The sequence below is a fragment of the Laetiporus sulphureus genome (genome assembly GCF_001632365.1).
Source record: "Laetiporus sulphureus 93-53 unplaced genomic scaffold LAESUscaffold_97, whole genome shotgun sequence".
Taxonomy (NCBI): domain Eukaryota; kingdom Fungi; phylum Basidiomycota; class Agaricomycetes; order Polyporales; family Laetiporaceae; genus Laetiporus; species Laetiporus sulphureus.
Window position 1 is genome coordinate 1 of NW_024468606.1, and position 25,159 is coordinate 25,159.

The following is a 25,159-nucleotide window of genomic DNA, read 5'->3' on the forward strand; positions in this document are numbered from 1 at the left end:
GTTCGCGAACAAGCTCTGCTCCGAGCTCGGTCTGTCCGGCGAGGCCGTGCCGCTGGTCGCACACGCGGTGCACGAAGAGCTCGTCAAGCACAAGCAGGATGCGCTCGAGTGGGGCGTCATTGGGGGATACGGCAAGGAGACAGCGGAGGACACCAACAAGCCGCGGGATAAGAGCGGGCTGAGTCTGTTGAAGGACAAGACGGGGCTCGGGCTCGGGTGGGGACGCGCGCCGAAGGACGGGCGGGGCCCGAAGCCGCTTAGGAGCGTGTGGAGGGACTGGGCGGAGGCGGAGGAGTTTAGGACGCGCTTTGAGGTGTTGACGGCGGAGGAGGTTGAGCGGAGGGAGATTGAGAGGGAGCGGGCTAGCCGGTGCGTGGTGTGTCGTGATACGATGCATGGGTGTTCTAACGTAGCGATAGGCGACTACGGCGCGAGACTTCGAAGTTCCAGTCGCAGGCGATTTCCAGGAGACGGCGATGACATTCGATTCGATCGGGGTTCTGCCGCCCTCTCTTGGTATTGTACTGTCACATTAATGCAGATCCATTCGTCACCGCGATTGCCACTCGTTTCCTGAGTTTGATGTCGAATGTCTGTTGATCGCATAGTTCTCGTGGGCTGCGATGGTCTCGGAATTTTCATAGAACTTCAGACATGCGTGATATAAATCAATGGAGCGGTTATTGCGATCTCAGTGTGGAGGATAGGACCATCGACCAGGATCGAAGGGTGCGTACGAGCAGTATTTGGATAGCCATTCAACGAGTATTCATGGAACAGTGGTTCTTGACCTTTTTTCATGGGAGGGCCCATGGTTCGGCCATTTTGCCTGACGTTCCTCTAACCTCCCTTTTGATAGCTTTTGCAGACCGGTTGCTACAGTTCAGACTACCGGCTCCCAGCAGTTTCGCATTAGATATTCTGTTCCGATGCTGCGCTTACAGGTCTGGTTCTCAACAAATACGCTGCCTAAAAGTACACTGCGCACTACACGTGCTACAAAGAGAACGGAACAAACGCAGTTGTGATCCTGCCTCAGATCGCGCCCGAACATACGGCCTCGATCCAAGCAGTGTCGCTCCTTACCGTGGTGAGGTTCTCGTATCCATTGGCAGTGATTACCACGACGTCTTCAATCCGAACTCCACCTACACTCTCGTACCTCTTGAGAACGTCATGGTCAATGTGACGGGAATCCCGCACTAGGGCGAGCAGGTGAGGAGAGAAGTAGATGCCAGGCTCTACCGTCTGTCCGATGCAGGTAAGTATGACCACAGGCAGCAGAACGATGACAATCATCAACGTACCACGACCATGCCCTCTTCCAGAGGCAGACGGAGACGCAAATACGTGTAGAATGACTCGTGTCCGAGTTCCACTCCCTTCCCAATGGTGTCGTTCTTCTCCGGCTTACTCGCGCTCGGCACGTCGTGCACGTCTAGCCCAAGCGAGTGCCCGACGCCATGCGGGAAGAACGCGGTGCTCACGCCGCTCGCGAGGATCGATTCCTCGGCGTTCCAGGAGCCCGAGTTGGGAGACTCGGGCGTCTTGAAGATGCCTAGTCGCTGGAAGCCGCGGACGAGCGTGCGGTGGCACAGGAGCTGGATCACGTCCCAGTGTAGACCGGGCTCTAGTGCCTCCATCGACAGCTGCAAGCGGCTCAGTTCGAATGTAACATCATTGAAGAGGGAAGGACGTACCCGTTGCATCTCGAGTACGAGCTCGTATATGGCCCGCGCCTCGGGAGTGAACTTGCCTCCGTTTCCAACAGGCATGGTTCGAGTGACTTAAAGATCAGTCAGCCAGAGTAACTGTGGAGGACATGTGCAAGGCTCACTATCAGAAGCATAGCAATTCCATTCGCAGCCTGCATCAATGAGCAGGACCTGGGCATCCAGCTGTCTGCCCTCTCCATGAGCGAGGTGGTGGCCGTTCTCGTGAGAGTGGGGTGCGACGGGACCCCAGGCGAACTCGCGATCGTTGCAGCAGTAGTGCAGAGTGGAAGCACGAGTGGAGGCAGCAACTATTGGCAGGTATGCTTGATGCACAGAACTAGATAACATCGGTGAGCCTGGCCAGCTTCTGAGCGAGGTGATAGAGTCACATACCCTTCCCTGCGGCAGGAAGCCACGAAGAGGGCTTCCGCCTCCGCTTCCTTCTCAATCAGCCATTCGCCAGGAAGCAAAGGCCTGTCGACACCCGCGCCCTCTCCATGCTGAAGTGCACCGCGTACACCTTGGCCCAGCACACGCATGACAACCTCGTGAGCGCGCGAGCTGATGGCGTTGGCCTTACTGATTGCTGCAATCTCGTTTGCATCCTTCGTGAGTCTGGCGCGGTGCAAAGCGGTCAGGAGATAGGCATCAGTTGCAGTCGCATTCTTTGGCAGCATCGTGGACGTGTACTGTGCAGAGAGGACCGGGAAGAGGGGGGATCCAGCGGGTAGGATGTGGATGGTGGCAGACGGGTATGCCTTCATCTCTTCCTTAAGCGCTGCGTGAAGCTCCCCAAGGTGCTCGACACGGGTCATCTGAAATTGTGAAGATGCTTCCTCAACGGTTGGAGGAGGCACAGACCACATTAGGTCCGCAATCTCAGCTTTCGGGATGAACAACTGCATCTGCGGGTTGGTGGAGAGCGACGTTCCGTTCTGGAACGTGAATAAGAGGTACGACGAGGGGATTTCGCATCCTGATAGATAGTAAAAGTTGGATTCCTGCAATGCGACGTTAGATTAGGAAGAAACGGTGACAAGACGGTGTAAAGACCTGCCGGAAACTAAGCTCGCGATCGGTATCATTCCTGTAGGGCGTGACTGCCCCTGCAAGTAATATTATCTGGGGCTGCAACAAAACTATCAGAACAGCAGAATACAGCAAGATTCGACTACACACCTCATTCTGCTCCATAGACGGCAACAATTCGATGAGCTTGCCGAATGTCTTGATGACATGCGCTTGTGCTGCAATGTCACGTCTCAATAGAGGCACATATATCAATCACTTTATAAGTCATTACCAGGATACATCGTATTCGTTCGTATTCCGAAGGTGATCGCAGGAAGCACAGATAGGCTAGAGCTGCGAGAGTTGCGGGAGCGCCGAGGACATCTCAGCCACCATCATCTACCTCTCGCGCACTACTTTCTACCACTTCCGCCGCCACCTCACCTTTCGACGAGTGTATGGCGACAATATCAATTTCTAAGGCGGAGAAGTCATATGTTCAAAGTTCTCTCCGCAACGACCCTCCACTCCGTGCTGATGGACGCGCACTCCTTGATTTCCGGACTGTGTTGCTTGAGACTGGCGTCGCACCCTTAGCAAATGGAAGTGCCAAGCTGAACATAGGTAAAGCGCCGTTGGAAGGCGGGGACGGCACAGAGGTGATTGCGGCCACAAAACTGGAGGTGGAGGACGTTGAGTCAGGCGACGGGATTGATGGCGGCCGCATTGTTTGCTCAGTGACATGGTGCGTATGACAACTGTTTGAATGCAATATTAAGGAAACCTTGTTTCGTCTTGCTCTGATGTTGAGGACGGCGGTTAGATTGCGTAGCTAATTGTTCCGAGACAGCTCTCCCTCTGCCTACCCTCATCTATCCTCAAATTCCCTCGACGAGCTCCAATATGACCTAACGACTATCCTCCACCAAACCATCGCTCATCCATCTTTGCATCCATCCAACCTCAGCATCTTGCCAGGTAAGAAAGCCTGGCTTCTACACCTAGATGTCGTCGTACTCGCGGACGCGGGCAATGTCCTTGACGCAATTTTTACGGCATCCCGCGCCTCGCTTTGGGACACGAAGGTCCCTCGCACGCGTGCAATTCAGTATCAGGCGAAGAAACCAGCATTTACAAACGCGGATGTAGACATGGATGAGGGGCAGGGACCAACCATCAGCGGCTTTGACACGCGCAATATAGCGAAGGCCGCAGTAGATTTTGAGCTCCCAGACTATTGGGATGAGGGTGAGATCCTCGACGGAAGAGAATGTTGGCCAGTATCTGTCACTTTGAACGTTGTAAGTAATTTTTATACCATACCGGTTGATCTGAATTAACCGCAAGCCTTTAGCTGTCCCCAATTCACTACCTGGACGCTACACTGACTGAAGAGGCCTCCACTCCCGTGAAACTACTACTGGCATTCTCGTTCCCTCGCGATTCACCGCCTCGTATACAGGCAATGCGACTGCTCGGTCCAGGAGAGTTGTCGTTAGAGCAAACGAAGTCTTTAATCGCGGTGAGTTTCCTCTCAGGCATACCTTGTCAATAAAAAGACGAGCGAGCACGAACGTTAGGATTCCCAAAAATATGCAAGTGAGCTGTTCAATTCTCTAGAGTCAAAGCTGTGCGATGAAGATATACGGAGAAACATCAAAGCAAGAGACAAGTTCGCGCTGCGGTGAACAGCTGCCTGGCAGAAAAGTATTGTGATGCATATGGTACAGTATACATTAATGCCATCTTCTGCCAACTGTGCCTTAGGTGCTCTCACTGGCATGTGTCCTGAGTGCTTTGTTCAATCCTTCTCTTTTCATGCAATTCTCAAACTTGAAGCTCTCCGCAAGACGCTCCAACTCTTTCTCTCCCATGCCACGGAAATGTTCCGCCCACTCGCGGACCATGAACTCGCCCATCAAGGTGTTCCTCGAAATCGCTTCGACGCGGCGCTCAAGCGTCCAGATTGGATAGGGATACAGCCGCTGATCGGCTTCGTTTGGCACTTCGCGCTTGATAAGTTCGACCAGCGGATCGTACACATGTCGCACGAAGCGATCATTTGCACCCCAAGCGTCCACGGCGAGGCGGTACTTCTTATGGAGAACGTCTTTGAAGTGCTGCATGTAGGATGTCTCGCGAGAGACGTAGACCATTCCTTGAAAGCCGATATCTTTGTACAGCCAGATGGACCAGCTGAGGCGGTCCTGCAAGGGTACTCTCGGTAAAGTATTCTGAGGCGACGTCTGTATCACCGACGCACCTCATGGTACATCTCCAACTGGTCAGCGAGGACGTTGTATCGTCGCTCGTTGATCTCGTCGGTCGCCTCGCCATCGTATTCTCTCCGTGCGTACACAGGACCCCACTCACCATTCCACACACAGAGGCCCTGCGCGTCTATCCACTCGCGCTTACGCTCATAACTACGCCGCATCCTTCGGCGCTGCTCGTCCGTGCGTTCATACGGCTCAGGTGACTTGGGAAAGCCGTACAGCGAGTAGTCGTGGATCGCGTACGCTGCGTTCGGCCATCGCACAGCAGCGTCGTCCGGGAAGCGCGTGAAATCAGACGCGAAGGTGTTCCCATCGAGGAAGAGCATATGGTTTGGATCGATGGATTGGATGGCTGCGTATACGCGGTCGTAGAATTGGATGAGCCCCGCGTGTTCGGGGTCGGCAGGTTCGTTCATCGGGTTGTAGCCCGCAATCCACTGGTGCACCAACCTGTTGGGTGAGCGATTTGTCCCCTATGGTGAGTGAAAGACGGCGACAGACCTTCTCGTCCTTGTAATGCTTCGCTATATCCGTCCAAAGCCAGACCAGCCTATCCTGGAAGTCCTTATGAATCCAGAAAGAAGCTGTGTGCGCGCCGTGGTCTGAGTGCCAGCCGCCGTTCTGCCCGCCTGGTGCGGTGTGCATGTCGAGGATGGTGTATATTCCGTGCTTTGCGCAGGCCGCTACGACACGGTCGAGGTGCTTGAATCCTTCGAGCTTGAGGACGCGTGGGTTCATGTCATCTTCGAAGTGCCGGTAGTTGATCGCGATTCGAATGCAGTTCAGGCCAAGCGACTTGAAGAAGGCAGCATCTGCCTCCGCAAAGAAATGTTCAAGGAACTGTAAATGATCAGACACATTAATTTTCTTTCTCAGCGATGATTTTGCTCAGGAATGCATACTCTGTCGAAGAAGAACTCGGATTTTTGCTGCCCGATCACCTCGGCGAGCGCAGCGCGTATTTGGAACTCACATCCGGGGAAACCTAGCGATCGCATGAAGTCGTAAGCTTCATATTACAGTCGTTCATTCCTTACCACTGATGAAGTTCTCCATTCTATGTGCACGAACAACCCTTCAGCTCGTCAAAGCGACATAGATATCGCAGTGCTCACGTCATCCACCCTCCCATGCCTGCGCCTCTCAAAATGACCTCTTTGCCATCCCCATCGACAATCTTCGTGCCCTCGACGCGGAGAAAGCTAGACATTGGTTGGCCGCACTCGTGTTCGACGGTCTTTGAACGTTGCACATCTACCTTCTATCGCGGCAGTACGCTTTTAACCTGTGGGGCTTGTCATCCAGGTAACAGCTGAGAGGCCCACATGATGGTCGGAGGTGGCTATGGTCGCAAGGGGCTCGGTGAACTAAAATAACAGAATCTACGAGTCGTCAGGACCTCGAACAGGAGGCGATAGTCGAGCTGGCCGGGGTTTCAAGTACAAACCATGATTTTTATGAGCGCTGAGTAACTTGAGTCATCTCATTCTCAACACTGGTAAGATCAGTGTTATGGCCCTCCCGAAGGTCTCAAGGCGACACTATCCTGCATCCGCCGGAAAGCAGTCAATTTCCTAGCTTAACGAAGACGTTGCTTGTCGCGGCAGTGAGGACCGGCATTCACCGCCTAATCCTTGCAGAGGTGGCCAGGGTCTTGATTACGGCTCGGGGAAACGAAGCTCGGAACCAGCGACAAATTTCCAATGCTCAATCAGACGGATCAGATCTCACAATCTCACTTCAAGTACGATGACGATACTAATACATTCCTGGATCCCCCAGTGGAAATCGGCGATCTGCAACATTTGCATTAGTCTCAATTCCGTTTCCCTCTATTCTCTAGCTGAGGGAAGATTCCAAGGAGATATTGTAATGATTGACGACGAACAAACGGAGGTTTCGCGGATGCGCCCCGGAGCAACCTCGGAGGCTCTCTGGATGAATCAGCTCGTGAGCACGCTAAGAGCTCGGATGACTCACGATAATCCAGCTCCACTTCTGCTGTTATAAAACATGTCCTCCAAGGATCTTTCGCGTGTTCATCCAACTTATCATGGCGTACTTGAAGGTCTCTGGAACGAAAATCGTCGACCACAATGGCAAGGAGATCATCCTCCGCGGCGCAGGCCTTGGTGGCTGGATGAAGTATGCATCTTCTTCACAAACACTTCACGGGTCGGCCACTGATCGTCTCTGCGTAGCATGGAGAACTTCATCTCCGGTATGCATCGTAGATGGAATCGGATCGTCAAGCTCATGGACGATCGTCGCAGGTTACCCTGGTTGCGAATTCCAGATTCGCGCAGCACTCGCGGACGTCATTGGCAAGGAGAAGTCAGAATTCTTCTATGACAAGGCGTGCAGATATCCTTTGCTCTGTCGATGGGCAATGATTGATTGGTCTCGTCGCAGTTCCTGGAATACTTCTTCCAGGACGCCGATGCCGCGTTCTTCAAGAGCTTGGAGCTGAACTGTATTCGCATTCCCTTCAATTACAAGCATTTCGAGGGCGCGTATATGCGATGTTGCGGCGATTGCTCTCATTCGATGCTGAATGAGACCATTTCTAGATGACATGAATCCGCGCGTGCTGAAGCCGGAAGGCTTCAAGCACCTCGATCGCGTGATTGATCTGTGCTCGAAGCATGGTATCTACACAATCCTCGATCTGCACACAGCACCAGGTGGCCAGAACACCGACTGGCACGCGGATGCCGGGACGCACATCGCCAAGTTCTGGGAGCACAAAGACTTCCAGGATCGCACGGTCTGGCTCTGGGACCAGCTGGCAAAGCATTATGTCGGGAACACCTGGATCGCGGGCTACAACCCGCTAAACGAGCCGACTGACCCGTACCACACCCGCGTCGTTGCTTTCTATGACCGCGTCTACCGCGCAATCCGCGTGGTCGATCCGCATCATGCGCTCTTCTTTGACGGAAACACCTTCGCGTCCGACTTTTCGCACTTCGGCGACGTGCACAAGCGGTGGGAGAACTGCGCGTACTCGATACACGACTATAGCGTGTTTGGGTTTCCCGCGTCGCCGGAGCCGTATGTGAACAGCGAGGCGCAGAGGACTCGCATGCGGAAGAGCTACGAGCGTAAGCGAGAGTGGATGGATGAGCGCGGATTGTGCGTGTGGAATGGCGAGTGGGGCCCAGTGTATGCGCGGACGGAGTACGAGGGCGCGAGGACGGAGGCAATCAACGAGGAGCGATACAAGGTTCTCAAGGACCAGCTGAGCATCTACAATCAGGTGCGTGTGCTTTCCGCAAAAATTTGCATATGGAAAGGGAATAATTCTTTGTTTCAGGATCGCCTGAGCTGGTCGATCTGGACGTACAAGGATATAGGCTTCCAAGGGATGGTCTACGTTTCGCGCGAGACGCCGTACATGAAGCTGTTCAAGGACTTCCTCGCGCAAAAGCATAGGCTCGCAATCGACGCGTGGGGCGCAGACGATACCGCCGTGCGACCGATCTACGACCCGCTCATAGACCTCATCAAGCGCGAGGTTCCCGCAGAGTACCAGAACCTCTACCCGTTCCCGGTGTGGAAGTTCAGCGACCGCGTCGGTCGGTTGGCGAGGAATATTCTGGTGAGCGAGTTCCTGGTGAAGCCGTGGGCGGAGCATTTCCGTGGCAAGAGCGAGAAGGAGCTTGATGAGATTGCAAAGAGTTTCTCGTTCGATAATTGCTTACGTCGCGATGGGCTCAACCGGATCTTGACGGAGAACGCGAGTTTGGTGGCAGAGTCTAAGTGAACTATAAGGCGGACCGATTGTACGGATAGTTGGACGAAATCTTGGGACATATAAGTATGAAGCTCGAATACATGGAAAGAAAATTAGATTCGATCTGAGCGCGGCTCGGAACACAAGCCAGCGAACGATGTTATGGGGAAACATCTCACTTTTCCGGAGCAGCGCCATCGCATCCACTGTGCAGGCGCAACCATATTCCACGTCTGACAATACAATCTAGAGTCTAGTACAGTCGTGTGACCGTCCTGTCAGTCTCCCGGACGCAGAATGATGACCGCCAGTGGTTTGTTCCGAGCAGTATTCAAAAATAGAAATAGCAATGAATTCAAATTTATACAATCCGTTCATTGCACACTTAAACAATGTACAATCGAATCACTGAACCCACAGAGCGACTCTCGTGAGAGTTAACGATCTCGATCAAGTTGTGGCTCAAGCGCCCGTCAACCTTATATTATGTAAGCATAACTTTCCTCTTAAATGGGCTGCTCTGCGGCTCTCGGACCTGACTCCATCCCGTCAGGCGACAAGGTTTGGCTGTGTGCTGTTTTCTGCTCTTCGTGCATCGTTATGCATGCATTTCTCCAAAACATACCAGCAAATCCTGCTCACCCTTCCGGCGGAGCTCAGGGATAGCGCGATTGAGTACCGGAAGCTCAAGAAGCTAATCAACCAGGTTGTGGGCGAGCTCACGGAGCTAGGTGCTTATCAGGAATGTTGGGTGTCTGCGTGACAATCTTGTTGATGAATGGGTTTGTAGGGTTGTCTCCTGAGGTGCTGCATGAGGTGCTGCAACCAGGCAATGCCGATCTTACCACGTCGCGGACGATCAGAGTGAACGAGCAAGATGTGAAGGTAAGTCGATCGGCGTTGCAGATATCCTTGCATGGCTCATATCTTGTCGTGTCAGGTCGTTTACGAGCTCAGTAATGTAGCTGACCACATTGAGCCCCGCTTGCGTCTCCTGGTTGAAGAACATGACCCGGATGTCAACGCTTCGTCTTCTGTGACTATCGATCACGCGACATCTCCTGATGCAGGCGAGGATGCTTCAAATGCTGAGGAGCGGAAACAAAGTGAAGACCTGGGCGCAACAGGTCGGGTTGCCGACAATGCGGACATCGTTACTCTAGTGTCACCGTCGGTGCAAGCCAACTCCGAGTGAGCTTCTCCGCACGTTTTTCATGTTGAGGTTCCTGACCATCTCTTGCAGATCCATGACACATGAGCTGATTATCCCGCTCGTGTCTGATACGGCGTTTTTCCAACTGCTGACCCAAGCTCTCGAATATCTCAGCATGCGGCTTGTCGCCCTACGGCTGGAATTTGAGGCCAACCTGAAAACCCTCTCCCGAACCATCTCCCTCTCCGCTCGCCCGATGTCATCTATGTCCTCTTTCCGCCCATATTCGCCTCATGACACCCACCCAGCTTCTGTCAGCGTCCATACACCCTCGCACACGAGCAAGTCTGACTTGTATGCCTGGCGTGAGGTGTTCCAACTGTATGTCGACGCAGACATCTTTGAAAGTCACCAGGAGTGCTCGAGGGGCGAGAGGACGATCGAGGATGCGGAGGCACGGCTGGTGGAATTTCTGAAGCGGCTGGACGAGAGGGGATTCACGGACGGGAGCGTGTTCAAAGTGAAGCAGAGTGTGGAGGCGTTGCAGACGTTTATACATTTACTCACATTCATCTTCGATCTGAGGAAGGTAGGTGTATTATTTTACAACTCACATTGTCTTCAGCTCAATTCTGGTGCAGTTCCAGCACGCGACCACGGAGGCGACCCGGAAGATCCTCAAGAAGCATGCGAAGCGCACTGCTCTGCCCCTCTCGCCGACGTTCTACTCCCCGTTCGCTATCCCAGACCCTACCTCATCCCCGTCGCTGTCCATCATCGTGCCTTCGGCCCAGTCGCGCGGCTCCGAAGCGGCGCTCATCTCCAAGACTAGCGTCTCGCTGTCGCATTTACTGGGTCAGGCAATTGGGGAGACGATCCTGCCGATCATCCCGCACATCGATGACTACAGCTGTCTGATCTGTACGAATATCGCGTTCAAGCCGATTCGGCTGGCGTGCAGGCATCTGTTTTGTGTCAGGTGCGTTTTGTCGCGATCTGTGCTGAGAGTTTTGACTTACTGTGTCATATAGGTGTCTAGTCAAGATGCAGAAGCGTGGGCAGGACCACTGCCCGATGTGTCGTGCGCCTACTGTCCTTGCAGCTGACCGTTGTAAGTGTAAAAATCCTTGTCCTTGGCGTGATGGATTTGACAATGGGTACGCATATAGCGAACGTCGACTGGGCATTGTTGAATTTCATGAAGGACTGGTTCCCAATCGAGTCCAAGAAGAAACTTCGGCAAAATGAGAGGGAGGTCGCGGACGAAGAGCTGGCAGAGCTCGGTTTCGAACACGGTAATTGCACCATAATGTAGGCGGACACCTTGTTGTCTTTCTCTCTGGGCTTCTTGGTCTGCTTTCGCTAAAGTATCGTGTATCACGGACACCATATTTGCATACGATAGGTACCACCAGTATAGTGCTCGCCGACATACGAGCGAGAAGCGGATTTTATATATGTACAAACGAACGCGAAGGTATATATTTATACGTAGGTATCACAGACACGGACAGCAGGTCGCGCACAGAATAATAAACATCTACGACCGGTATACGCAGAAAACATGCAATGCAATGCGAGTAAAAGAGCGACGATGCAACAAATGATGATCAAGATCTACAGAGCTCCAATGACCCTGGGGGCTTGCCACTTTCCTGCCCTCAGTTTCGCGCGGGTAGGGCAGGGACCGGCGGCACCGTGTATTCGCCGTACATAGCCTCGACCTGCCTGACAAAATGAGCGCGCGCGCTCGCGCTTTTCTCCTCGTCGAAAAAGCTCCTACGGCTCTCCGACTGGCTCCACACGCTCGACGTCTCGACCTCGCTCCCATCGCCATACACGGTCGGCGGACGGGAGTCGTCATAGTGCGACTGGTCGTCCTCGGGGTCCTCCTCCTGCACTCGCTCGCCGTCGGCTGGCTCGTAGTGAGACAGGTCGTCGTCCACGTCTCGCTCCGAGGCGCGGTCGTCGTGCGAGGCGTTATCCTCGAAGGAGACCTTCCTCTGGATGCCCCCGCCGTTCAGCGCGCGAGGGCGTGGGGCATCCAGTGCGGACGCGGAGCGCGGCTGCCACTGGGCACCCAGCATCTTTGGATCGCGCCAGCCGCTGTTCGGTCCGTAGCCATCAGCAGACGTCGGTTTATTCATGTATGGATTGCGAGCGGCGTTTTCCTCCCGAAGGTCGGTGGCCACAGCGGCTTTCTTTCCAAACAGGAGTGGAGAAACAGAGCGGACGGGAGACACTGGGAACGGCGACACGCGCCCGCGTTCCTCTTTTGGCTGGGCAAGCGAGGCGGGGAAGGGGGACACTCGCCCGTGTTGCGCGCGGGGGACTGGCTCGGAGATAATGGGGACGAATGCCTTGCCAGCAGGCGGAGCCGGAACAGAGTTGGGGGAGCTCAGAGCGAGTTTCAATGCAGATGAGGGAGTTACAGGCAGTCCGCGAGAGGGCGCAGACCCAGCCGGGGATGGCCAGCCATTCCTGGGTTCTGTTGAAGTGGAACGGCTAGCCTGAGGTATGGCAGAGCCAGGAGACGTGGGTGGCTCTGGAAGAGGTCCCTGAGGAGGAGGCGTCGGAGGGGGAATGCCATAGTATGCCAGGACATGGGGGCGCAGAGGAGACTGAACGGGAGGCGGACTGGTCGGCGCGGAGGCCGATTGATGAGAGGGAGACGGGGTACTGCGCACTGAGGCAGATCTCGCGGGACTTTGGAAGGGTGGCGACGTCGATCCGCCGCGCGCGTTCTGGGTCGGCGTGACGAGGATGTATTCGCCGTCGGTGGCGGTGTGGACGCGTTGAGCGATATGCGAACGCACAGAGGTGGGCGAGTGAAGGTCGAGTGGCGTGGGGACATGCTTTGCTGACAGCATCGCCGTGTTCGGAGGGGAGATGATGGGCCGCGGTCCCTTCACTAGTGGGGGCGAGCGAGATGCCCTGCGGGACAGCGATCGCTGCGGAGGAGAGTCGGGCGTGTCCTGGGCACGAGCATACGGGTGCATCGACGGGACGCTCGTGCTGGTCTTCAACGGACTGGGCGAGTTCGGGACGGTTGCCAGGTTGCGGAACGTCGCGAGCACGTCGATGCTGGGGCGGTGCACAGACTGTGCGTCGCGAAATGCCTTGGTGAGGCCCTCGCGCGCGATCATGGATCCCGCGCGCTCTTCGCGTTCCGTCGAGGTGTACGACATCAAGCTCTCATGATCAGCCGCCAGGTGTTGGCTCGTGATGGTACTCGCCGTCGAGGATCCATCCGTCGAGCTCGGAGTGGGAGTGCGCAGGAACCGCTCCGCGATCGGCAACGAGACGAACGGAAGAGCCGGGACGGGCGGCACCTCCGGCGAAGGGCTCCCCTCAGCAGCATCGCGCTTCTTTCGCGACCGGGAGTTGAGGCGGAAGAAACCCTTGCGCTTCGTAGACGCCTCCGACAGGTTTCCGCCGTCGGAATCGTCAGTCGGTGCCGCGAGCGAGCCCTTACGTGCCCGTTGCTCCTTCTTGATACGAGAGCGCCCGGTGCTGCCGTCCGTCTCGTAATCCGTTGCGGGCGCGTCGGTGGCACTTGCCTTCGCCTTCGACTTCTTTTCGCCCTTGCTCTTCTTACGCTGCGTTCTGCTCGCTTCCGAGAAGTACCCCCCATCGCTTTCGTACTCCGTGCCATCCCCGTCCTCTTTGTCCTTCTTCTTGTTCTTCGCCTTCTTATCCTTCTTCTTGTCCTTCTTGCTCTTGCCGCTATCACTCAAATACCCTCCATCACTGTCCGATCCATTAGACCATAGTCGGCGCAATCTCCCATTGCGCGGACTGGGCGGAAAAGGTGATATGGTGCGCGGTTCCGGGGTAGCGCTCAGGTCGAAATGAATGCGTTGTGTCGCGTCGGAAGCTGCTATGGCGGACCCATTGCGAGATATTGACGAGGATGCTTGGCCCACTGAGCCGACAACCTTGCCTGCTGACTCATGAGAAGGGATAATTCCAGCACCGGGCTGGACTAGGGGGGACGTGGAACTGGACAAGAAGGAATCATCTGAAGTCGAGGTCGATGCGTAGGTCAAGCTCGGGGACACGGTGCTCTGTGGGAAACAACTAAGTTCAATAGAGTGCTTGATAAAGGTGTGGCAGACCTCGGTGTCGATATCTTCACTTCCCTCGTCTACAGGGCTGAAGATCCACTTCGTTACAGTGCAGTTGGTACCGACACCGAGCTCAAGTGCGCTTTCCAAGATAGATGCCCGCAGGACAGACGCGCGGTTCTCAAGGGGTTGCTCCCGCGCGGGACGAGCGGTGGGGGCAGCTGACATGCTGAAAGCTCAACGCGAGGAGCACGAGGAACGACAGGTAAGGTATTAGGGAACGTGAGAGGCCAGAAACCAGACAACACTCCTTTCGCAACGAGATAGACCAGACTCGTCGCGACGCCAGGAGACCGTCTGTGCTGAGAAGGAGTAAGACCAGCCCGGCTGTGGGAGACCAAAGTTCAGCAGAGAGAGGAAAGCATGAATGAAGGAAGGGTGAAAGGAGCGGCGCCGCTTTCCTCGAGGATGATGGTAGCAATAAGGTGACTGCCTCGTTCGGATTTAAGGTGCAGATAACCCCTGGATAACCCTCGTGTAAGGGTTATCTGACCGCGGTTCTCTTTCAATGCGGCAACATTCTTACCGCGACGGGCCTCGTTGTATTTCGGATCCTCGTTCATATGTTCCTTCGCTGCATGGTACTCAGGAGCACTTCTGATGCAGTCTAGAAATAATCTTTCGACAGGATGAGCTTTCCACATGCAGTGCGACAAAGGTGATGATGTCCGTTCGACTCTCTTATACAAAATTTCTCAGACATTCGCAGCGTCATCACGCTTCCAACTTCATGGCTCGCTATTCTACAGCGCCAGAAATGTCCATGTGCGTCGTTGGAAATTCCAGTTCGGACTGGCCTGCGCTGTTAGGACGCTGGCATGCAATGAATATGTCATCGATCCGTTTCCATCGCGCTGTCCGATCTTTCGCTGCGCTGTCATTGTTCCGAATAGGTCATTTACACGCTTCATCTCCTGCACGGTGCGGGACGTAGCGTGAAGTGCATACACACGCAACACCGGTCAATTCTCCATCACTCATAGGCTTGCATTGAATGCGATCAAGCCGTTGGTCTGTCCGACGCCGTTGATTGTCTCTACCATTACCCTCAGCGGACCATCTATGCCGCCCTAGATGATCGTTAAGCCACATCCAGCCAAACGTCATCGTTGCTGTGCGGAGCCGAACTGACCATAATTGGTCTTCCGCGGTTCCTCACGTTCATGATCTCGCTGTAGCCTCCGTGGCTTACCTGCAAGCCAGACCCTTGGGTCGAGCACGTCCTGCCCATCTTGGCATAATCAGTACATGTCGACCAGGCTAGCGGCGCACGGTCGAGCTCTGCTTGGTCTCACGCCATGGTGATGTAGCAGTTCCGCGCACCGTTTTGTAGCATAGTCCCAGGTGGCGAACTAGCAGACATCTCATCAAAATGCATGCCGCAGGGTTCAAGATAGTATGCTGGCTGCGGCGACGTATCGTGCGTTGTTGAGCGCGGAAGAACATACTGTTTTGCGCGACATGTCCATTCGGGCCTTATAAGTTTGCCTCACCTAATAGCTAGCGGAGTAGCGCCTGCTATTCGGCAACGGTGTGTTTAGTACAATATGCACCATGAAAGGAGCGGCAGCATCCTCTGGGCATTCTGGTCTTAATCTGTATGACGACAAGGGATCAGTCGCTAGTCGAGATAACATCCTATAGGCTGAGGTCGCGATGTGGTATCTAAACATGTATGGAGTATGGAGACTGCACGGAGGATGAATGGACATATAGCATGAGACATTCCATGAGATTAGCGACACTAGCGATGTGAGTAACTGAGAGAAGTGTGTACGTCAGCATGTAAGAGCCGTCGGGAAACTCATGGTAGCAACGTTAGAGAGCGAAACAGTCAGTCAGTGGCTGTTCAAGGTATGGTCGTAGGCCTGCACAGATGTGCGTTGCAGATGACCATAGCAATCGTAACAAGTTGTCGTGCCACTGTAAAGGCATGCAAGAGAGATTTGTGAGCTCTTAGCCACGTTGCACGAGGAATGCACACACCTATGCGGGTCTTCATAGCAGCAATCCCTGCACACCGTCCTTCCACAGCCCGACAAGGACTCATCCTTGACAGACTTATCCTCACAGCCCGGATACGGCTTCCAATCTTCCTCCATCTCCAAGGCCGGAAGCTTACGCCTCTGCCCAGAGGAAAACACAGAGCATGGCGCAACCGTCAAGTTCGCATTGGCCGCACTCGTGTTCAAGGCAAGCGCCGTACGCTTGGGCGACGGCAGTGGCGATGCGCTCGGCGTCGACGAGCGCGTAAGGGCGGGTGTGGGCGGTATCGACGGATAGCAGGCCGTACACGTCCGTGAGCATATCATGCACGTCGGCGCTTTACACCTGCATGGACAGGTCAGTGTGGCTCCGCTGGTGAACATCAAAGGATGCATACCTAGCGCATTGCACCAGTGTCGACATTTTCCCGTAGGCACCTCGGTGGCACGATGCACACATGACAGATTTCGCATTAGAGATCAGTGCGACCTCTTCGGATGGACTTGCATGCAATGTGTGCTCATGCACGGCATTGACCGTGCATGGATACTGATCTCCTGCGAGCCTTCGCCTCTTGATTGCGGGTCTAGCGGTGAGAGTCATGGTCAGATCGAATGTAGAATGATGTACCCAAACCGCAGCTTGACGGGGTCAAAGTAGCGGAGATGTGTATGGGCTCGCGACGACCGGCCGCCCAGCCACAAACGCGTGGCATTATATATCGACAAAAATACACCGAGCGGGAGTCGAACCCGCGCCGCTTGCTTGGAAGGCAAGCATGATACCGTTTCACCATCGGTGTCATACACGATCGCCGTCATAAATTTAATATATAGGTTGATTTCGACATCCTATCACTCTAGCTGCGAAAGCGGCCACTTCGTTCAGCGCATCGTTTGCTCTTCGCTGTACAGGCCCCCAAGGCACGCCAAACAAATACCTCATCATGAAAAACAAGAACAAGACGACAAAATTCCCCGTCGTATGTAGCAGGACTTTCTGACCTTGTCCGGATCGAGTCTTCACACAATGCGCCACATCCTCGCAGGCACGCATCAAGCGTATAATGCAGAAGGATGAGGAAGTGGGAAAGGTCGCGCAGGCGACTCCAATAGTCATCTGTGAGTAGTAAAGGCTCAGATGCAATCTCATCGCTGATCCTTTCTCTTCCATGACGGGCGGGCTGGCAGCCAAAGCACTGGAGCTGTTCCTCGCGATGCTCGTGGACGAAGCGAACAAGGTCACCGCAGATCGCGGCGCAAAACGCGTTGAAGCGTACCACTTGTGCGTTTCCGTTGTCTCAACACTTCCTACGCATGCTGATAGTCACCATTACTCTCTTACGGTCACGACGTCGCGAAATGACCCAGGAAACACGCCGTGGAGACAGTTGAGATGCTAGACTTCCTGAAGGAGATCGTAGAGGGCGTACCTGATCCCTCCGCAGGTGGAACCATCGACCTAGATCTCGAGGCAGAGACAGGGCGCAAACGGCGCGGCGGGAAGGGGAAGAAGCTCGCCGAGGGCGACGCGTCTACCGCGCCTACGCGCAAGCGGAGACGGCGCGGGGAGGGAAAGGAGGAGGGAGAGGCACCTGCGGCTGGGCGGCGGCGCGCGAAGAAGAAGGACAAGGAGCCCGAGCAGGAGGAGGAGCAGGAGGACGTGGAGATGGAAGAGGAGGAGGGTGCTGGCGGTGAAGAGGACGAGGCCGCTCCTGCTGCTGCCGTAAGGCGGCATAACGACGACGAGGATGATTGGGAGGGATGATAGATGAACGTCGCGTGAGGCCGTGAACTGGTGTATAGTAGTCTTATGTTCTCTTTTATGCGGACCTATCGGTACGCTCATCAGCGTATGTCTATCGCCCTCCGCTCGCTGCAATATACCCATCACAACGTGTAAATAGCAATATAATGTAATAACTGTTACAAGGATAGGGTATAGCGGGTGCGACAGTCTCGCCTTCCGTCAGATCAACTCGACCTCGCCTCTTGCCAGCAGTTGCTCAATGACATTGTACGGCGTCAACGATATTCGGCCTTTCTCCATCGTTATTGCCGTCCCACTATAAGCCAATAATCATGTGTCAGCCCGAACTCCACTTCATAACCGCGAAACATACTCTGGTAAGCGAACGGGTGGGCAAGTCTGGCGCGCGTGAACGAAAACCGGACGCATGCCGTCTGGCTCGGGAGCTGTGCAGGATTATAAACCTTCAACCATGGCGCGATGGACAGAGCATAACATTCGCACTCATGGGAGGCATGATGAAAGGCACGTCGTCCTCAAGAGACCGCTGTTCTGGCGGCAGACTTTGTAGGACAGATTGAGTCAGGTGATATTCGAGCAGTCGTGCATATCTACATCATAGCGAAGTGAATCCTTGTTTAAGATTTCCTAGATAGTGAGAGAACGAGACGGGAACTTACCGTCTGGCGTGTTTAAGCTCAGCTTTTGATAACCTCTCCTGTACTTCAGGCGTCTTACTGATCCACTTTGCGTACTTTTCGATCTGGACACGGTGTCAAACGTCAAAGCTAGTCGTGGCAAACCACGCACAGATACTCTCACCTTGTGTAATCGCGTACGTATATAGGAGCGCACGACAAACTTGACGCGCTCGATCTCCGTTTGCACAAGCATAATTCGGAAATGCTCATCCTCCGAGGAGTCCGGGTCTGCGCGAAGCAGCTGGACATCATCCGACTAGAGCTGAGCACGGTCAGAGTCAGTTCCCCACCGATGATGCTCTTGCAACGCTCACCTGCTTCTTGACATGGTCCAGGATCCTTCCGAGCAGCATCTCCTGTCCAGGGAGGATGTCCGGCGCGTGTTGTTCGTTCATCCAGTGCCGTATGAGCTGCTGAAGCTGTGTCTCTTCTGCCACTTCTTGAGGCAGGATATGTGCGTTCAAACCAAAGTCGTCTGGCATAGGAAAATCATCATCGTCAGGCACATTTCGCGCGCGTTCCATGAACGAGGGTGCGTCGAGGTCGTCGTCCAGCCAGTTGGACATTCTGGTACTTATAGTCCTCAGGGAAAGCTGGGATTAATGTCAAGCTGGGATTTCAGGCTGGAAGTCGCGGGTGGCTGTAATCAACGAAGAAGAGCGTACGTCTGTCCAGCAACTTGGCCACTCAAGCGCGCCCCGAAATCACGTAGCTGATCGGTGGCGCCGATCACCAAGCGCCGGTGGGCGATGGCCCATTCTACCGAGAATGATTGCGGCTGCTGAGAGTCAACACAACTACCAGAAGAACAACAAAGCTAGAACACAATCCATTCCACACGACGTTATACGTTGTACAAGAAGACTACATAGAACGGAAATAGGACATCACAGAGCACACAGCAGATATCAATTCAAGTTGGTCGACATCGACGGAAAACGGTCTGTAATAGGCCATCTCAAACGGCGTCATTTTCGACGAGTCTTCCGCAGACGATGTATTTTCCAGAAAAGTGCTCCATCCAGCCTGCGCTGTGGTTAGACCTTATGCTATGGCAATACTGCTACACGTACCTCTCATGTTCTCGCTGCGGACGGCGCAACATGTTAGTGAACCACGTCTGGACAAAGCTAGACGGACAACGCACATCTCTTCCGAATTCAAGTCATCCAGCTTATCCAAAGGCTGGTCCACTGGAGTGAGCATCTCTGCATGTCGAGGTCGTGACTTAGCATGAGAGAGACCCGTATGGAAGCTGGTTACACACCAACGTCAAAAGACTGTTTCGCCATGCCTCGGGACGCATCGCGTCCGGCGAAGTTCGCATACATTCCATCTGCTCAGATAAGCATTGAAGCTGTGCATTACGGTAAACCAAGGTTCGAACGCACTCGGTCCGTAGAAGTTTCGCCCCGCAGTCACGTCGTACACGATGCCGTTGATACCGAGCAAAATGCGTTTGCCCTCCTCTCCATTGAATGGCTGAAGAGTGCGCGGCGTATACGTTTGGAAGAGTAGTGTCGGAGGATGGGATTTGGGCATCCAAGAGTATCCGCCCTTGAACTCATTTGGCACGGTCTTCGGCACAGCATTCGAGGGGAACAGAATACGCTGGACAGTGTAGAGGATGTACAGCAGGAGCGCCGTATTGATTGGTGTGCCTAGGTTGAAACTCATCGTGGTGGTAGCGGTGAACAGCTTAACGGTATCGTGCCACCGAATCTCCCAATTACGCCGGAAGCGCGCGCTGGTGGCGTGAGACATTAATCCCGGTAACAGCGCCCAACCATCTTATGTTCAAAGCTTCGCGTTGTCCTTGACAGTTTCACTGAGTTTGTGTACCAGCAGGTACGACCCCGTTGCGCTCATCTAGGAGGCGTTACCACATCAATTGCAACTCATTTGGTACACCTAAGGCTGCCGTCGGGGCTCGCTCATTTCTCGTATGGCTTCCCGCAATTTTAAGTGGAGGACACCCATGGAACAACAAGTGACGAATCTCGCACAATGTTGTGAAGCTCAGCATATTCTGCTATCTGGTCCTCAAACTGTTACTACGGGGGTTCTTTCGGGCTAGAATAGTCCGGCTTGGCCCTTGCTGCTAGAATGAGGTCTCGCGATTCTGTAATGTATGATCTGGCAAGGCCGATCAGCTAATTGGAATATACGCAAGCAAAACAGTCATCTGGTACGTCTGCGTGGTAGTATTTTGCAAGAACGAATCTCCCTGCTAATACCATGGAACATTGGCCTGACTGTTATAACCATTAGGTATCGTTACACGTCATTCCACCCTCATCCTGGTTCTAATGCGCGGCTTGTTCCGAAACGAGTCCCTCTCGCGCTGTCGACTTTTTTTTGCTGCTGTGTCCGTGTTCCTGCCGCCCTCGCGCGGATAACTATGAAGTCATCCGCACTATTAGACACTGTCTTCGAAGATGCGTCCTATATGGGGTATGGCTTTGCGGGGCGCAAACGCTGTCGGATGATGATTGCATCTATGAGGACTGCATGGCGAAGGATATGTTTGAGTCTTTATTGCTCGTCACTTCTCGCAATATGAACGGTGCTCGTATACGTAATGCGGTAAATACCTTCAATAGAACGACGTGTTCTGTGTTGGCCAATGGCAGACGCTAGCACCGAATTCACAGTGGTTAAGATGACTCTTTTTTATCGATTGCGCTCGAAGTAGCGGGCGAAGATATGTGGAAGTTCGAAGACATCAACTACTGTGTTGGAGGGGGTCGCACTGGCTGACACTCAATCATAGGATTCCGCATACTTCCAGCGAATATCATGGAAAATGTCATCGGGTGACGAACGATAAGCACCGACGAGCTGTGAAAAAATCTAGCGCGAGGAACGGCATCCAGCGTGAGCGCTTTCACGCATCTGGATATCCTTGACCACAATCTTCTCACGTAGTAAATGCAATTTTATCTACGCTCATCGCGTCGCCGACGGTACCAAGATATCTATGTACCAAGGATCTTTGTGATGCTTTGGCTGGTGCGCCTTGCGTGTTTTCGTTGCGAAGCTGCCTGCCCATCTGACGTGATGAACCATTGAGTGGCGAAGCTTCCTGCACAGGACCAAATAACACTGCATACGGAAACACAGCCCTGGACACGGGAACACAGCCCTGAAGTCCCTTGATAATATCCGCCGCGGAACCTGGGTCATGCTTCTCACTTATCCTCCCTTCCTCTCTATACAGCAAGTTCCTGCCGCACCGTCGGTCCCTCCGATTCCCGCTGCACTCGGGCCAAAGAGTGATGAGCCACCTTGCCTGGGTATCCACTTGACCATTCTTTCCGCTGATCCGCCACTCAGGCTCAGACAATTGATAGCCAATCGTGAAGTAATATCCATAAGATGCTTTTTTGTATATGCCAGAGTCCCTTATACTCTGCCTTGAGGCATCCGGACGACGAAGAACATTGATGTCGCTAGTGCGTCTACCCCGTGCTCTCTAGATATCTGGATACTGATCATTAACTCCGTAGAGGCTCTCCCCTGCGGAGGTTCTACGAGAACGAGTAGTCGGGGCTCAAGGCGGCACGTTCCGCTGTGCTCCGGCTCAGATATCTGTATTACTCGTAATCTATCCTGGGTCGCATGTCTTCAGATATCCATGATGCATTTAGGACACTGTGCGTCCGTCGCCGGTGCCTGTTTAGCCAAGCAGCGGAAGGGAATGGCCAGGACGTGGTGAGAATTATGTGCAATGAGGGGAATGAACGGATGATTATCTTGCTTTACACTTTCTCCAGAAGCAAGCATTGCGCTCGTCATGGAGGCCATCGCGAACGACAAAGTTGTCTGAAGTTGTGCATCCGCCGACACAATTGGTTCGTCCGGGCATTCCGGCCGTCTTCGTGCTCTCTGGATATCCGGTACCGATGGCCACGCTTCAGAACGTATCGTTTCCGCGTGTATTGAGGCTAACATGCAGAGGAAGTGCGGCTCCTCGTGCTGACGAGTTCTGCAGGATATCCGTATATTGTTACGACTTGACGCCGTCGGCATGTCTGCCTCACCTCATGATATAAAAACTCGATACCGCCTTCACCTTCTATGCCCTACCAAGCACTGTACTGTAACGCAGTATGCCTGACATGCTCCCGCGCTCCTCCGGTACGTCTGGAAGATACCGCTCAGAGCTGGAGGATGCGCTCGGCAAGCCCGCGGTATGGATTTATCTTGCGTCGATGTATGTCTCTCATAGAGTTGTTCATGTCCAGAACGTCAGCTTTCAAACTCATGAGGTCGCGGCGGGACCAGCGGTCTCAGAATCCCAAGTCTCGCTCTCGGTACGCTAACTAGCTCGAAATACATAGCTCTGTCTCACGCACCTATAGCAGGGCTCTCACGTGCAACCACCGCCTCTAGGAGTACGTTCATTGCATGCATGCCTGTTCAGATGACATGGTCTGACTTCATGAAGCCTGTTCGTCATGTCGATTCAACTAATGCGGCAAGATATGCGTCTTATTCGTCCACAGCGCTTGCTTTGCCATCGGTAGGTTGACTAAGTGCGTATTACTTTACATGTCGCTCATATTGAAGTTTCAGAGCATGTATTCTGCGGGGGTCTCCCAGCATGTGCATCTTCGAGATGTTCCGGGAGACTTAGAATCGGGAAGGTCGTCGATCGTATGTGGCATTACATTTGATATGAGTTGTTGAGTTTGATTATGATTGACTCGATCCATTTGAAAGGAGGAGAACGGATCGCTAGCTGCAAACTCATATGGCCAGGTGCTCGATCATGACCAGCCTGCCCACGATTCACCATATGAGCCGATATCGCAAAATGCGTACACTCCCCAGAGCTGTTTCAAAGCGTATCGACTTGTTGACTTCTCTGTCGATGATCAGCGCGGGATCATGTTAGCTGACGCACTTAACGGCTGTGAACGACTGTCGAATTGCGATGATTTCGTTTTCACCGAAACAACGGCTCAAAAGATGTCTCTGCGCATCTTGGTACGTTCGGCACTTCTTGCGCTGGAGCACACCTCTGACAACGGCCTTTCAAAGTTGCCCGGCTATCCGGAATATGACAGACAAGTTATCGTTAGAAATTCGAGGACGCCACCAGAGTCTATCACGGTGGGAAAGCTGGCGCAGATAGCGGCGAAGGAGTTCAACCGCATGCTAGAGGTTGGTTCGGCGTCGTTCATTGCTAAACACTCCCTGGGTCACTGATCTCATACGTAGAAACAGGCTGAGGGGAACTACCACTTATCGTTCTCCCCCGACGACGTTGTGCTGCTTGGAGTGAACCGTGTGGCGAAAGGCAGCATTCAGCCTCGATTCGGAATCATCAGGCCTCAGGCCTCGTAGGTCATGGAAAGATTGATGACTTCACGCATTGTGCGTGCAATATTACAATTATTTTGTCAATTTTCCTGTGAAAATGTCAAGCTTATTCCTTCATATTAGTGTCTTTGTCACCATTCGCATATCAGGAACGATGCCAGCGCATCCAGGCACGGATATGTGATCAGAAAGGCCAATGATCTGCAACCTCGCCGTGATTTCCGCTTATTGTATTCCCCGATACAACTCCGCGACGTGTTCGCGCGAGCTTTTGCACGGCCGAGGCTATGAATCGCGAGCCGTGAGAGAGGCGCCGCGGAGACTCGGCTGAAAGTGCGAAGATGCCTGCGTGCGATAGCCCCTTGTGAGAAAGGAGGAGAAATGTGCGAAGATCTTGAGATTTTCTTTGACTTTCTCCTGTTGTGACTTTTCCAAACCTTCCTCTCCAAGTTATGCGCTTGATGGGAAAGGTTAAATTCTAACACCCTTCCTGCAGTGAAAATCCTTGCCGTAAAGTCGCTCCTTTGACCCGCACCATCACATTTACATGATCTAGGTGCCGCTTGCTCACGTCTATAACGTGCGTTCAGGTTTCTAGTGTCTCTGTGTATCGGGAGTACTTGACTGGCGTATGGATACACAAGCTTTCTGTGATTTGCTGTCTGTCCTCTAAGCCCAGAGATCTTATCATTCGACATGTTATAGACGTCGTATATGCCTCGATGATGCTCAAAGTGCTCAGAGCCCCGTGTACCTATGAACTCGTGGTTTCGCATTCTGTATCGACGCCCTGCATACGAAAATCAACTGGCGTCTGTGAGGAATGATTAATGATTGGTGAACAGACTCTTTGCTCTGCATGGCAGGACATTCCAATGCAATGCTTTTATGCTGTCGGTGAGCCTCGGTCCTCTTTGGATATAGAAAAGCATTTCGTCCAAACAATATAAAACAGAAGAATGTTGAAATGGCGAAACCACCTGAAACACTAGGCCCGTTTCAATCGACAGCGACACGAGAGTACAAACTGGCAAGGTACGCTCATTCCACCTTGCCGGTTTGTCTCCTCCTGGTGCCCACGCATTGACCACATTAAAGCAGGCGGCACTGCTTGCATTCCTCAACGTCCCAAAATGCCACAAAAATAAAGATGATGTGATACGGCATGCTATAGCCACTAAAGCGCATCAAAATTGGTATGTGCAACCATGAATAAAGCGCCAGGTTGGGTCGAACTTATGAGAACCTACGGAGTACTAAGAGCGTCGAAGATGCATAGAGACTCAGCGTTCGTACTCCTAGCAGGGAGACAACATCTGTATTCACCTAAGAGTGTCAAAGATGCGTAGAGACTAAGGAACGTGTAAGTACAAGCAA

General features: G+C 53.5%; 11 protein-coding genes and 1 non-coding gene across 12 annotated transcripts; 5 read left to right on the forward strand and 7 right to left on the reverse strand.

Moving 5' to 3' along the window:
- Positions 1-891: 891 nt before the first annotated feature.
- Positions 892-3,075, reverse strand: LAESUDRAFT_816750 (Creatinase/aminopeptidase). The gene is made up of 8 exons (XM_040914808.1): positions 3,019-3,075; positions 2,895-2,962; positions 2,769-2,843; positions 2,109-2,716; positions 1,838-2,052; positions 1,701-1,786; positions 1,308-1,649; positions 892-1,248 (listed from the first exon to the last, which is right to left on the reverse strand). Exons 1-8 carry the CDS (start codon positions 3,026-3,028, stop codon positions 1,036-1,038), a joined length of 1,617 nt encoding a protein of 538 aa, XP_040757738.1. The 5' UTR covers positions 3,029-3,075; the 3' UTR covers positions 892-1,035.
- A 109-nt stretch (positions 3,076-3,184) lies between these two features.
- On the forward strand, positions 3,185-4,414 carry LAESUDRAFT_667073 (ribosomal protein S5 domain 2-like protein; the record flags this gene model as incomplete). The annotated part of the gene is made up of 4 exons (XM_040905282.1): positions 3,185-3,471; positions 3,577-4,027; positions 4,081-4,248; positions 4,307-4,414. The coding sequence occupies 4 exons, from the start codon at positions 3,185-3,187 to the stop codon at positions 4,412-4,414; spliced, it is 1,014 nt and encodes a 337-aa protein (XP_040757739.1).
- A 75-nt stretch (positions 4,415-4,489) lies between these two features.
- LAESUDRAFT_816752 (glycoside hydrolase family 5 protein) lies at positions 4,490-6,299 on the reverse strand (the record flags this gene model as incomplete). Its single annotated transcript, XM_040914809.1, has 6 exons — positions 6,118-6,299; positions 6,040-6,059; positions 5,905-5,987; positions 5,504-5,842; positions 4,990-5,439; positions 4,490-4,933 (listed from the first exon to the last, which is right to left on the reverse strand). The coding sequence occupies exons 1-6, from the start codon at positions 6,210-6,212 to the stop codon at positions 4,490-4,492; spliced, it is 1,431 nt and encodes a 476-aa protein (XP_040757740.1). The 5' UTR covers positions 6,213-6,299.
- A 756-nt stretch (positions 6,300-7,055) lies between these two features.
- LAESUDRAFT_739780 (glycoside hydrolase family 5 protein) lies at positions 7,056-8,768 on the forward strand (the record flags this gene model as incomplete). Its single annotated transcript, XM_040911038.1, has 5 exons — positions 7,056-7,147; positions 7,256-7,358; positions 7,415-7,511; positions 7,573-8,261; positions 8,319-8,768. The coding sequence occupies 5 exons, from the start codon at positions 7,056-7,058 to the stop codon at positions 8,766-8,768; spliced, it is 1,431 nt and encodes a 476-aa protein (XP_040757741.1).
- A 517-nt stretch (positions 8,769-9,285) lies between these two features.
- LAESUDRAFT_732687 (uncharacterized protein) lies at positions 9,286-11,457 on the forward strand. Its single transcript, XM_040910285.1, has 7 exons — positions 9,286-9,469; positions 9,529-9,623; positions 9,679-9,929; positions 9,982-10,480; positions 10,533-10,870; positions 10,923-11,002; positions 11,061-11,457. The coding sequence occupies exons 1-7, from the start codon at positions 9,343-9,345 to the stop codon at positions 11,204-11,206; spliced, it is 1,536 nt and encodes a 511-aa protein (XP_040757742.1). The 5' UTR covers positions 9,286-9,342; the 3' UTR covers positions 11,207-11,457.
- Positions 11,458-11,552: 95 nt separating this feature from the next.
- LAESUDRAFT_745979 (uncharacterized protein) lies at positions 11,553-14,186 on the reverse strand (the record flags this gene model as incomplete). The annotated part of the gene is made up of 2 exons (XM_040911401.1): positions 11,553-13,871; positions 14,010-14,186. 2 exons carry the CDS (start codon positions 14,184-14,186, stop codon positions 11,553-11,555), a joined length of 2,496 nt encoding a protein of 831 aa, XP_040757743.1.
- A 1,334-nt stretch (positions 14,187-15,520) lies between these two features.
- Positions 15,521-16,680, reverse strand: LAESUDRAFT_732689 (uncharacterized protein). Its single transcript, XM_040910286.1, has 3 exons — positions 16,402-16,680; positions 16,005-16,349; positions 15,521-15,941 (listed from the first exon to the last, which is right to left on the reverse strand). Exons 1-3 carry the CDS (start codon positions 16,605-16,607, stop codon positions 15,857-15,859), a joined length of 636 nt encoding a protein of 211 aa, XP_040757744.1. The 5' UTR covers positions 16,608-16,680; the 3' UTR covers positions 15,521-15,856.
- A 55-nt stretch (positions 16,681-16,735) lies between these two features.
- On the reverse strand, positions 16,736-16,806 carry LAESUDRAFT_t99. Its single transcript has one exon. It is a non-coding gene; the product is annotated as a tRNA-Gly (tRNA).
- Positions 16,807-16,950: 144 nt separating this feature from the next.
- Positions 16,951-17,471, forward strand: LAESUDRAFT_628955 (histone-fold-containing protein; the record flags this gene model as incomplete). Its single annotated transcript, XM_040903372.1, has 4 exons — positions 16,951-16,986; positions 17,053-17,125; positions 17,195-17,288; positions 17,375-17,471. Coding segments are annotated over 4 exons (300 nt in total), but the record flags the coding sequence as incomplete, so codon positions are not given.
- Positions 17,472-17,972: 501 nt separating this feature from the next.
- Positions 17,973-18,936, reverse strand: LAESUDRAFT_667123 (GINS complex, Sld5 component; the record flags this gene model as incomplete). Its single annotated transcript, XM_040905284.1, has 6 exons — positions 17,973-18,069; positions 18,127-18,199; positions 18,258-18,364; positions 18,434-18,516; positions 18,576-18,710; positions 18,769-18,936. 6 exons carry the CDS (start codon positions 18,934-18,936, stop codon positions 17,973-17,975), a joined length of 663 nt encoding a protein of 220 aa, XP_040757746.1.
- Positions 18,937-19,270: 334 nt separating this feature from the next.
- On the reverse strand, positions 19,271-20,131 carry LAESUDRAFT_745982 (cytochrome b5; the record flags this gene model as incomplete). The annotated part of the gene is made up of 5 exons (XM_040911402.1): positions 19,271-19,480; positions 19,528-19,541; positions 19,602-19,662; positions 19,722-19,790; positions 19,846-20,131. The coding sequence occupies 5 exons, from the start codon at positions 20,129-20,131 to the stop codon at positions 19,413-19,415; spliced, it is 498 nt and encodes a 165-aa protein (XP_040757747.1). The 3' UTR covers positions 19,271-19,412.
- Positions 20,132-22,591: 2,460 nt separating this feature from the next.
- Positions 22,592-23,966, forward strand: LAESUDRAFT_753396 (uncharacterized protein; the record flags this gene model as incomplete). The annotated part of the gene is made up of 9 exons (XM_040911771.1): positions 22,592-22,647; positions 22,702-22,770; positions 22,819-22,851; positions 22,905-22,979; positions 23,033-23,113; positions 23,180-23,446; positions 23,501-23,623; positions 23,681-23,802; positions 23,906-23,966. Exons 5-9 carry the CDS (start codon positions 23,036-23,038, stop codon positions 23,964-23,966), a joined length of 651 nt encoding a protein of 216 aa, XP_040757748.1. The 5' UTR covers positions 22,592-22,647; positions 22,702-22,770; positions 22,819-22,851; positions 22,905-22,979; positions 23,033-23,035.
- Between the last annotated feature and the right edge of the window lie 1,193 nt (positions 23,967-25,159).

Bases quoted from the DNA above. Each gene is read 5' to 3' on its own strand.
- LAESUDRAFT_732689 (XM_040910286.1), bottom strand. From the start codon at position 16,607: ATGACTCTCACCGCTAGACCCGCAATCAAGAGGCGAAGGCTCGCAGGA. The intron at 16,350-16,401 runs GTATGCATCCTT...CTGTCCATGCAG, and splicing joins ACACTGGTGCAATGCGCTAG to GTGTAAAGCGCCGACGTGCA. The intron at 15,942-16,004 runs GTGTGTGCATTC...ATGCCTTTACAG, and splicing joins TGCTATGAAGACCCGCATAG to TGGCACGACAACTTGTTACG.
- LAESUDRAFT_732687 (XM_040910285.1), top strand. From the start codon at position 9,343: ATGCATTTCTCCAAAACATACCAGCAAATCCTGCTCACCCTTCCGGCG. The intron at 10,481-10,532 runs GTAGGTGTATTA...ATTCTGGTGCAG, and splicing joins TCATCTTCGATCTGAGGAAG to TTCCAGCACGCGACCACGGA. The intron at 11,003-11,060 runs GTAAGTGTAAAA...GTACGCATATAG, and splicing joins TGTCCTTGCAGCTGACCGTT to CGAACGTCGACTGGGCATTG.
- LAESUDRAFT_816750 (XM_040914808.1), bottom strand. The intron at 2,717-2,768 runs GTCTTTACACCG...GTCGCATTGCAG, and splicing joins GCGAGCTTAGTTTCCGGCAG to GAATCCAACTTTTACTATCT. The intron at 2,053-2,108 runs GTATGTGACTCT...GATGTTATCTAG, and splicing joins GCTTCCTGCCGCAGGGAAGG to TTCTGTGCATCAAGCATACC.